This window comes from Nerophis ophidion, linkage group LG06 (genome assembly GCF_033978795.1).
Source record: "Nerophis ophidion isolate RoL-2023_Sa linkage group LG06, RoL_Noph_v1.0, whole genome shotgun sequence".
Classification (NCBI taxonomy): domain Eukaryota; kingdom Metazoa; phylum Chordata; class Actinopteri; order Syngnathiformes; family Syngnathidae; genus Nerophis; species Nerophis ophidion.
This window is the reverse complement of record NC_084616.1, coordinates 60,869,358-60,881,207: the sequence shown is the minus strand read 5'-3', so window position 1 is coordinate 60,881,207 and position 11,850 is coordinate 60,869,358. Positions and strand designations below refer to the sequence as shown.

The 11,850-nt window shown below is 37.8% G+C and overlaps 1 protein-coding gene across 2 annotated transcripts; it reads left to right on the top strand.

Annotated features, from left to right (window-relative positions):
- On the top strand, positions 1-11,648 carry LOC133555051 (rho-related GTP-binding protein RhoA-C-like). Of its 2 annotated transcripts, none has more exons than XM_061904481.1 (5): positions 1-74; positions 4,239-4,394; positions 9,716-9,836; positions 9,927-10,057; positions 10,133-11,648. In XM_061904481.1, the coding sequence occupies exons 2-5, from the start codon at positions 4,239-4,241 to the stop codon at positions 10,304-10,306; spliced, it is 582 nt and encodes a 193-aa protein (XP_061760465.1). In that variant the 5' UTR covers positions 1-74; the 3' UTR covers positions 10,307-11,648. The 2 variants fall into 2 exon arrangements, with proteins under 2 accessions (XP_061760465.1, XP_061760466.1); XM_061904482.1 differs by having other exon boundaries at positions 15-115.
- Positions 11,649-11,850: the final 202 nt, after the last annotated feature.

The following is an 11,850-nucleotide window of genomic DNA, read 5'->3' as shown; positions in this document are numbered from 1 at the left end:
ATGCGCTTGACTGGTGGGCGGAGTTTGTCACTCGTTCAGGAAGAGGCCAAAGGCGGACATAGAAACATCGAGCGGTAACTTCTCTTTTCAGCGACACCTTTGTAACTTCAGAGAGGTTTTGTGTTGACCACTTGAATATAAATATGATGGATTGTTTTATGTGTGTGTATTGGTAGAATGTAGACGTATAATGACAGTTGTACAAACCAAGGAAAAACACCATTAGCCTCCCTTGCTAACGTTAGCTGGGCTGGCAGGCCCAGGCTTCAGTACACTTCTAAGATCCCGGTGTCGCAAGGAAATGATCGCGGCCTCTACGTTTAGTCCTTTAATGAATCTAGGAGGATTTAATTCAATTAAATCGTTCGTTTGAAACCTACCCGCACGCAGACTCGTGTGTTGAGGTAGTAAATATGAGAGTTGTTAGTCTGCGCCTCTACGGTTTTGACACTTAACAGTAAACAGTGCTTCCCTCGTAGGGCTGGGCGATATGGCCTTTTTTAAATATCTCAATATTTTTAGGCCATATCGCGATATACGATATATATTACGATTTATTGCCTTGGCCATGAATGAACATCCATCCATCCATTTTCTACCGCATATTCCTTTTGGGGTCGCGGGGGGCGCTGGCGCCTATCTCAGCTACAATCGGGCGGAAGGTGTTTTACACGCTGGACAGTCGCCATCTCATCGCAGGGCCAACACAGATAGACAGACAACATTCTCACTCACGTTCACACACTAGGGCCAATTCAGTGTTGCCAATCAACCTATCCCTAGGTGCATGTCTTTGGAGGGGGGGGGAAGCCGGATGCAAACTCCACACAGAAAGAGGGCTGGGCGATATTGTCTTGTTTTAATACCGCGATATTTTTTGGCCATATCGTGATATACGATATATATTACGATATTTTGCCTTAGCCTTGAATGAACACTTGATGCATGTAATCACAGTAGTATGATGATTCTGTGTCTACATTAAAACATTCCTGTTCATACTGCACTAATATATGCTACTTTTAAACTTTCATGCAGAGAAGGAAATCACAACTAAGTCATTTTACCAAAACTGTATTTAAAAAAAGTTATTAGCAGGTGACTTTTCAAATGATGCTACATATTAGCAGTAATGCTACTTCTGGTAGCAACGCTTTCCTCCCCCACACTTGACAAATTAAAGTTGTCTATTCGACATATTCCCGCTTGAACCCGGACCCCGTGCTGTTTTTCTTGGTAATAATTCTTCCTTCATTTGTTACGAGATTCGCACCTTCTTTCTCCGCAACAACCCGCTAGCATCACAGCTAACCTTAGCCACGCCGCATCCTCTCCGCGGGGCGAGGGCGTGTACGTATGTCGTGACAGTAGGTGACGTATGAATGTGCGCCTGCTTGTCTGTGAGGACACAGGAAAGAGGAGGAGAGTAATGGAGGCAGCTGCGTGAGAATGTCTACTCGAATATTACGATATAGTTATTTTCTATATTGCGCAGAGAAAAACCTGCGATATGTGTCATATATCGCTATATCGCCCTAATCCCGAGCCTGGGATTGAACCCAGGACTGCAGGACCTTTGTATTGTGAGGCAGACGCAGTAACCCCTCTGCCACCGTGAAGCCCACACTTGATACATATAATCACAGCAGTATGATAATTCTTTGTCTACATTAAAACATTCTTCTTCATATTGCATTCATATATGTTACTTTTAAACTTTCATGCAGAGAGGGAAATCACAACTAAGTCAATTGGCCCAAAGTGTACTTATTAAAGTTATTAAGCAGTGGCACAAACATTCATGTCATTTCCAAAACAGAAAGTGCAAGATTGTCGGAGAAATTTTAAGTGTCAAATAAAAATGAGCTGCATAATAGGAAATGAAATAGTATTTGTCCTTCACTATGTGGACGTTATTAAATTCTCTTCATTCTCTAGCGAGTGACTTTTCAAATGATGCTACATATTAGCAGTAATGCGACTTTTTATAGCAACGCTTTTGCCCCACACTTGACAAATTACGGTTGTCTGTTCGACATATTTCTACTTGAAGCCAAACCACCGCCAGACGATGGACCCCCTGCTGTTTTTATTGGGAATTAAGTCTTCCTTCATTTGTTACCAGATCCGCACCTTCTTTCTCTCGTATTACGACTCGTACGGCTACGTTAGCATCCCTGCTAACGTTACCCAGTCTGCTACCTCTGCTGGGCGAGGGCGTATACGTATGTGATGTACGACGTGACAGTATGCGACGTGTGTAAGTTTGTGCGCCTGCTTCTCTGTGAGAAAGAGAGACAGGAAAGAGCGAGAAGAACCTGTAGTGTAATGCCTGCAGCTAAAAGTAACTGCGTGAGAACGTATACTCGAATATTACGATATAGTCATTTTCTATATCGCACAGAGTCAAACCCGCGATATATCGTATATATCGATAAACACTGATAAAAAAACCCCTCGCTTACTAACAGTCGTCAACAAAACAGCTGGTTTTTGGTTATAAGTAGGACCATTGCTGAATGTACGGCCTTATCTGAATTGAAACACTTTTTGACTTTGAACCCATAATGTTATTATATTGGTCAAAAGCGCCACAAATTATTGTTATCTTTGCCACCTCTATAGTGACATTCAGTTTCCGTCATTTTTCATCACTGTGCTCATCGATACCGCTGACACAAGATTTTGATTCTCCATTATCGATTCTCAAAAGTCAAATTGTGTCGGGCCATTTTGATTATTTATTTTTAAAAAATGCTCAAAACTGATGTGTCAACTTAACATATAACTGCTGACACAAGTATGTTATTAATAATTATTAGTTAGAGCATTTCAGCTTTTCTCATTACATACCAACTATTTTTTGCTTGTTTATTTTACATTTTTGCAGTTGCCTTTTCCCATGTAAGAATAGAATATTGATATATAATTGAAGTATTTATTTCAAACCTGCACAGTACAATAACACATTTTTCTTTACATCTTGGCAGACATTTATGCACGGCTTGAAAAGGGGTTGGATGAAACAGATGCTAATAATATCCCTACCCCTCTCACTTGTTCCACATTTATTATAAACAATCTAATACAAGAACAATACCTTACAAACTAAAACAAGAAAAACTATTATACAATTGTGTAACTGATAATTATTAATGTTTAGTTACACATTTAACAATTTTTTATGGTTGTAATTTTTGGAAAATAATTCCAGTTATTTTTTTGTATTTTTCAATTAACCAACTTAACTTTTTTTAGTAGTTTAAGTGTATTTTATTGCTATTTTAAGAGTTTCTAATATTTTAGGTAAGGAGTGTCTTAAACTTTTCCACCAAGGTTGGCAAACTCAAAAGTCGAGTATGCAGGGGCCATTTTGATATTTTTTTATTTTGAAAAATGCTAAAAACTGATATGTTTGAATACAAAAATGTGTGTTGTAGTAGACCACGTATATTATTATTATTAGTTTAAAATGTTCTGCTTTTTGTCATTGCATTCCAATTTTTTGCTCTTTTTTTCATACATTTTTACTGTTGTTCTTTTAGATATGTTATTTAAAAATACAAAACTATTTAATTTTTTAGCAAACACTTTTAAATATTTTTGCACAAAGTAACAGTTATGGATCGGTATCGCAGATACTAACATAAATTTTACTTGGTATCGGATCGGAAAGAAAGTCAGTGGTATTGAACATCAGCATGTAATGATGTCCAGTAATTGAATTTATGCTTTTACCCTGGTGATAATATTGACAGTGTCAGGATGGTTTTGAGTAAATATTGTTTGTAGGGCTATATAACAAAATTTAGATTTGTCTTTAAATATTTAGTATATAAAAACAAAATAAAGACACAATAATTATTTTCTGTAGTCATGTCCTATTCAGTTAAGTGATATTTAAATGAGCATAATTTAATCATATTTTATAAATATATTTTTCCTATGTGCTTATTCCATTGATTTAAGATGATCATGTATGTGGCAAAGTGCTCTACGGATGCAGACACTGGCGGGCAGCACGGGTAAACGGCCTGTTGATCTGCATCTGCATGTACAAACTTTGAAAGACCCCTTATCTATTTGGTCAAGACAGAAAAACACTAAAGCAGTAAGCATATAGGCGCAATAGAGGATTGAAACTGGAAAACAACTACGCACAATTTAAGCAAATTATTATTTAACAGAATGCAAAGTATTGCTATGCATCTCAACTTGACTTAAATTGTTGTCTGTAGATGGCTGCAATTAGGAAAAAGTTGGTCATCGTGGGAGATGGTGCATGTGGGAAGACTTGTCTGCTCATCGTCTTCAGTAAGGACCAGTTTCCAGAGGTTTACGTCCCCACTGTGTTCGAGAACTATGTGGCAGACATTGAAGTTGATGGCAAACAGGTGAGACATAAAACACCTGGTTGTGTATGGTAAAGGTTTTTTGTACAGACTTGTTTCCCTGTGCTGGTTAGAGAATATTGTGTTCTAGTTCATTTAATGTTGCTAATACATTTCCAAATTCAAAGCATGAAGACCTCCAAATATGCATGTTGTACATGATTTTCTGCTAATTTTACTGTTTATTTAAATTAATATACTCACTGCCAGGTATGGGCCAGTATAAGATTCTGATTGTATGATAACTTTTGGTAGAAATAACATTGTTTTACGGTATGTTATTATAATTAAAGATTTAAAATGTGTTATTTTGAAATATATTTACGGGAAATAGGAGGAAAGTAACAGTCATTTAAACAATTTAATATAACATGATGATAGTGAAGCATATGATAACTAAAAGTAACTGAATTATTTGTAAATGAATAAAGTGCAGTTGTCAATAGAGATGTGATGGTCACGACCAAGTCAAGTCTTTTGAAAAACTCAGTGAACGATGTGAACTGTTTTGCATATGCGAGTGTTTTTTTTTTTTCCAATAATTGTCTGCGTTGCGTGTGTGTGCCAACTGACTGGAATAGAAAATGAGCCAAAGTCAAAGAAAATTTTGATTTACTTTATTGTCTCATTGCTCTGATGTGAAGCCGTTTAAGCCTACACACACACATATATATGTATGTATATATGTATATATATATATATATATATATATATATATATATATTCATAACATCTGAACAGGCAATTTCTGAGGTAACAGCAGAAACATTTTTTTTTATCAGGTTCTTATGTTTAAAAAACCTATATTATAGGTAGTGGGCTGTTTTAGGGAATTTTTGATCAAATTATCCGTAGTAGCAATATTAATAATGTTGTGTTTATTCTGCGTAGTGCACTTAAAATAATTATGACCATATCTAGGAATTGATATGATGGGAATTTTCCGATTGTTTGCTTGGTGATTTGATAAACTGAACGCATATACATGGTACTATTTGTGATGCAATGAGCCAGGGAAAGAAAGAACTACCCTACCCAGCATGCAACAGGAGTGACGAGCATGCGCGGTAGCCCGGTATAGGTTGTGTCGCCATGACGGCATCTTGTATGTTGTGATATGCACGCTCTGAAAGCAAACGTTAAGAACTCAGCCAACACTCCTCGTCTGCATTATTCATAAATAGACAGACAACACAAATACTCCGCTGCTTCACAAGCCGCTGGATGGAGCCGGCAAAGTATTCCCATGCTAGCTAGCCGGTCTAGCAAGCACGCGTCATTCAGTCCAAAACGGCCCGATCTATCCACATCCAGAATTGTCTGGCGGTCGTAAGTGATCCTGGAGTGACCACGCTGTAAGCCAGCCATGAAATCTGCAGAATTGTCCGGTATTTTTGCCAAATGTTCCATCTTTACCAAGAGCCCCTCGACGCCGAAGTACATCCGGGAGATGCCATCTTGTTAAGAAAAGGCGTTAACAAAATAAAAGCATGTAAACAACATACGCAAATGTGCGATAAAATAATTGTCGGCGTTAATAGATTGATGAGTTAACGCATAATTAACGCATTAATTTGCCCACCCCTAATAAATATATATATATATATATATATATATATATATATATATATCCCGTGTTTTTCGGATTATAAGTCGCTCCGGAGTATATGTCACATCGGCCGAAAATGCATAATAAAGAAGGAACAAACATATCTACGTCGCACTGGAGTATAAGTCGCATTTTTGGGGGAAATTTATTTGAGAAAATCCAACACCAAGAATAGACATTTGAAAGGCAATTTCAAATAAATAAAGAATTGTGAACAACAGGCTGAATAAGTGTACGTTTTATGTTGCATAAATAACCAACTGAGAACGTGCCTGGTATGTTAACGTAACATATTATGGTAAGAGTCATTCAAATAACTATAACATATAGAACATGCTATACGTTTACCAAACAATCTGTCACTCCAAATCGATAAATCCCATGAAATCTTCTTCCTTGATGTCGCTTCTAAACAACTCTGCCAACTCCAAAGGTATGCGCCGCTTCACGTGTCGTTTTCTGCTGCATATTTCACTATGTTCGTCTTGTAATCTGCAGGACATGATCTCCTTTTCGGTGTCATTTTTGTTCAACCCTTCTCAGTTTTTATGAGTTATAGCAAACAATGAAATGATCCATTTTAATAGCTACGGCAGTAGCATATAGCATACAGCAGTTAGCATTCCATGACCCACAACGCACTTCTGCCATGACCCTCCCCCGCCAAATTCTTTATTGGTTGATGTGTATGTGACGATTGCTGACGTGTGGGTGACGATGGCACATTTTCTTTGTCTCTTCCGCGAATTAGATAAATAATATTATATGATATTGAGTAATCTGCAGTACATGATTTCCTTTTCGGTGCCATTTTTGTTCAGCCCTCCTCAGTTTTTATAAGTTACCGCCAACGATGAAATGATCCATTTTAATAGCTATGGCAGTAACATATAGCATATAGCAGTTAGCATTCCATGACCCACAATGCACTTCTGCCATTAACTGCCAGAAACTAAAAATCAGTGCTGCAGAGAGCAAAGAATGTTGATAAAATGGGACAAGTCACCTCTATAGTACAGCAGTTATTTGGATAATTTCTCAAAACGGACGGTAGTCAGACCAATGTTGACCCCCTTAGCCACGCTCACCCATGCACAGCCGTAATTTCCTGGCAAAAAAAACGGCAAAAAATTGTTCTTTTAGATTTCTCTGTTAACATTTTCACACTTTGCACTATTTTGTTATACTTTATTTAGCATTTCTTACTTATTCCTTTGTTGCACCTTGATTTTAGGAGGTTATTGTTAAGTGTTTAATCTCATTTTGGAATTTTGTTTACATTGACTGGGTTTTCCATAGTTGAGTTGGCTTTTCCTTTCCTTTCTGCCTGGATAGCTGAGGGGATTTAAAAAAAAAAGTTTATATTTAATGTATTTTTCTTCTGGTCTTTTTTTCTTCAATATATCATAAAGATATCAATAATAATCTATATCTACTGATATTAATTTTCTTACTTGGTGATAAAGTTTTCAGCCGTATCACTGAGGTAGGTTAGTACAAATTCATATTTATATTTTATTCATACTGTTGTCTACTTTGTCTGCTCATGTGCTTCAAAGTTTTTTAGGTGAGGGAACATTTTTAACTAGTGACATCACTGTCAAAGCACGGCGATGTGGCACCACCTTATGGAATGTTTACAAAGAAAACGCGACACAAATAAATAGATATATGTGTAAATTCATATTTTACTAATTTACATTTTTTCTTGTAACAGCTACCAGTGTTTGTTTACTTTATTTAAAAACTGTGGAGAAAAAGAAGAACTACTGTATAATATAACGAGCCAGTGTTTTTAACAGCTTTTTGAAAGAACACCTTTTTAAGATTCTGCTCTTTTCAAAGAGCCATAAATCTCATCTCTAGCTCGTAATGGAGTCTATTGTTACTAAACCTGCAACTCAAGTCTCAACAGTATAAATAATTTGTCTAAAAAATTAAAATAAACACAATTATTAAGTGGTTTAGGAAGATCATAACAAATAATTATTTAAAATAAAAAAAAAGAGATTCTTCCAAGGAGTGTTGCACCAAATGTTTGCCGACTGACAATTGTTGACCAAAAATGGCACCAAAGTTGCATTTTCGACTTTTGGCTGAAATACTTTAAAAAAACAACAAAATTGCTGTTGCTAAATGTTGTGATGACATCAGCAGGATGCACGGGCTTGTCCAGAGTGGGGGCAATATCTCTGCGCTAGGCTTTGTCCAGTTACTAAGTATACCCTGGTATTAAAAAGTGATGGTTTCAAAACTACGCAAATTTCCTTCATACCGTCCGTACGGTAAAAGTGAAAGTTAAAAATCTTTAATGTGGTGTGTGGCTGATGCGCCAATATCGGGTCCCCTACAGCTGCTCTAAGCTCTGTAGGCTGTATGACAAATGAAGTAGGCTACGCCCCTCAGTTTTTCCCTCTGTTTAAAATGACTAAATTGGCTGTTTGGGAATGCTTTACCTGCTGTAAAAATACAGACTGCCACGGTGGAGAAAGATGGTCCAATATGCTAAATGTGTATGTGGACAAGTTAGTGTGTCACTAATGCTAGATGTAACAGGTACTGTAGTTAGTTTGTGTGAAGACAGATTTAAAGCGGTCGAATTACGCAAAACCAACTTTTCTTACCTACTGGTACCTCCCGTTGTGTATTTGGGATCTGCTTAAGTCCTAAAAATTTGAAATCATATTGTGGAGGCATTGCAGAAATATTTATAAAATAATCTTGCCTTCCTTCCCACTTCCGCCAAGCGAGCTGTTTGGACTTTGCTCCTTTTGTGACGTGTTTGCCTTGTGTGAGGTCAGCGGATTATCCATGCGTGGTAAAAATGTACCCAGACTGCCAAGCGCATCCGAGCTGTAATCAATAAGGTCTTTTTTTGTCCTCTATCCTCTTGTTGTGGGGTACACTGGGTCGTGCATGCACATGCATCCTCCCCTTTTGCCATTTCTAATGCAAAGTAGTGTATAGTTCTCACTTACATCTGTCAGTAGACTCGATATGGAATCGTTTAAACTACAACAAAGTGGGCGGGAAGAAGACGCAGTCGAAGTGAAGGCACGCAAATAAGACGCCTACAAATCCGCGCATTCTAAAGACACAGCAGCTTGAATACGGTCTGTAAAACATGATGTTTGGAACATTTTGACCAAATAACCACCATTACATATTACGAAGACCACAAGGAAGTGTGTTAAATGTTGAAAAAAATCATAATATGACCCTTTAAACTTTACCTTGAGTTTATCATATAGCAATGGTTGATGCACTATCATGCACTGTAATGTCTTTTACACTTTGCAAGCACATTTAGCATGTTGGTAAATCTTTATTCTATAAGCCGTGGCTGTCTGGCTGTACTTTTTACGGTATGTGAAGCATTCCCAAACAGCCAATTTAGTCATTTGTAACGGAGGGAAAAGTTCAGCACACCCGCCTCCATCATTCATCATACAGTCTGCAGATCTGTGTGCATTGAGAGGTGCCATGATGAAAAATGTTAGTGGTTTTGAAACCATCACTTTTTCATACAGCAGTGTCCCTTTTAAAACCGGTAACTGGCCCATGCCTACTCACTGCATTTGGTTTTGTTGTATCCACAACTTTTCTACCAGAATGAGTTTACCTTTACTCTTTTTATAACATTGATTATATGTTTCTGCTTCATATTTTTTTAGATACTAAAATTACACCCTTCAATACTCTCCCTCTTTTTCAGGTCGAACTCGCACTTTGGGATACAGCGGGTCAAGAAGACTACGACAGACTGAGGCCTCTCTCCTATCCTGACACAGATGTTATTCTCATGTGTTTCTCAGTAGACAGCCCTGACAGTTTAGGTACATTTTCAGCAACATTTACACCATGAGTCAGTTTGATTGCAACATTAATGCAGCTTATAATGTTAATGACTCCTCAATTCAATGCAGAGAACATTCCAGAAAAGTGGACGCCTGAAGTGAAACACTTCTGTCCAAATGTTCCAATCATACTGGTGGGTAATAAAAAAGACCTGCGTAACGATGAGCACACCAGACGGGAGCTTGCCAAAATGAAACAGGTTAGGCATTTATTTACAGTATTATGTTTTTTCAATGGTCAATATTTAGACCCGTATTGTTGAAATGTTTTACAGGAACCCGTAAGATTTGACGATGGCAAAGAAATGTCAAGCCGCATCAATGCCCAAGGCTATCAGGAATGCTCTGCCAAAACCAAAGATGGTGTACGAGAAGTCTTTGAAATGGCAACTCGAGCAGCGTTGCAGGCCAAAAAACGTAGCAAGAAGTCCTCCTGCCTTCTGCTATAGGCTGTGGGAGAACAGGAAGCTGCCCTCCAGACCATATGGAGAGTTTGCATAGAGAATTTGATGTTTGATGAGAGTTGGGAAGGGGCCAAAAAATGTATGGACACTCAATTTGTGATCACCCATTGCACATCAGCAAACTCAAACAGATCGGACACCATTTAAAAGGCTTTGAAACGTTGACCCCAAGTCTGTTTATACCATTTAACTTGGGTCCAATAAGAACTTTGTAACGGTCAGATGGGGAGGTGGTAGATTTAAATACATTAATTTGGTAGTTCTAAAATGGGAATGGAGACAGAGAAAGGTCCATAAGATATGGAGACAACTCACAGTAAATAAGTGATAACTACAATATTATAATCTTATGAATTAAGACGATATCTAAGGGTTTTCCTAATTACACAATATCGCCTACATGTAGTGCCTTCAGAGCAGTAATTGGACTGAGTAAGATGAGAAGAATGAGCTCATTACTTCGATGAGGTGTCGTTTGTAGTGTCCTTTTTTTAACACTGCCTCTATTTTTGGCTTGTCTCCATCAAGATTTTGTTCTGACTCAGGCACTATGCAGGGAGTTGCCTCAATCAAATTGTATGAGATATTTTCCCATACTGACAACTATAGAGTGTATGAGTGCAGCCACATGGTGCTTTGTTTTCGCCACTGCAGGTCTGCATGCAGTGAATGTGTGTACATTCTATGGGTGTCTATTAACATTTGTGTCTTATGTACGGTGTGCATGTAAAGCCGTTCTCTGACCCTGACCTAAACCCTTTGAATCCATGCCAAAGTCACAACCCTGATAGCCATGTTGTTTGGCTTAGACTGGTATTGGACTTAAGAAGCCGCTCAGTGATACAAAAACCTCCACTTTATGGAAGACCATATAGGTAGAGGCACAATCAGGTGTATTATCCTGTGACCTTTAGGACCTTGTATTATTGTTTAAATCAATTGTTAAAATCATGAGTGGTGTAGTTGATCAATTTGAACATTATTTCTAATAGACAGTAGGTTTGTTACTATAAAGTTCATAATGTACTGTATGTCTCACAAGGCCTTGTAAGGCCGTTTTAATGTGTATTACATGTCTGCCTTTGACTTATCTTTTCAGCATTCTTAATCATTGTACTATTGTATTATAACTTTATAATGTGGAGTATACTATTATTTGTTTGATCTCTTAAGTATGCTATTACATGATTAACTGATTCATGTAACCATTATGTAATGTAATTCATTGGAGGCTCGGATGCCTGATGTTTTTTTTCTTTGTCCTTGGGATTTCTGGGTTTGTTTGTCTCTCCCTTCCCTCAAATAAAGCTGGTGTTTGGGTATTCAATTTGCCAATATGTTTGAATTGGGAACTTAAAGGTCTACTGAAACCCACTACTACCGACCACGCAGTCTGATAGTTTATATATAGGGACGGCGTGGCGCAGTGGAAGAGTGGCCGTGCACAACCCGAGGGTCCCTGGTTCAATCCCCACTTAGTACCAAAGTCGTCACGTCCGTTGCGTCCTGAGCAAGACACTTCACCCTTG

Coding starts and splice junctions, on each gene's coding strand:
- LOC133555051 (XM_061904481.1), top strand. CDS start 4,239: ATGGCTGCAATTAGGAAAAAGTTGGTCATCGTGGGAGATGGTGCATGT. Junction 4,395..9,715: donor TTGAAGTTGATGGCAAACAG/GTGAGACATAAA, acceptor CCTCTTTTTCAG/GTCGAACTCGCACTTTGGGA. Junction 9,837..9,926: donor AGACAGCCCTGACAGTTTAG/GTACATTTTCAG, acceptor AATTCAATGCAG/AGAACATTCCAGAAAAGTGG.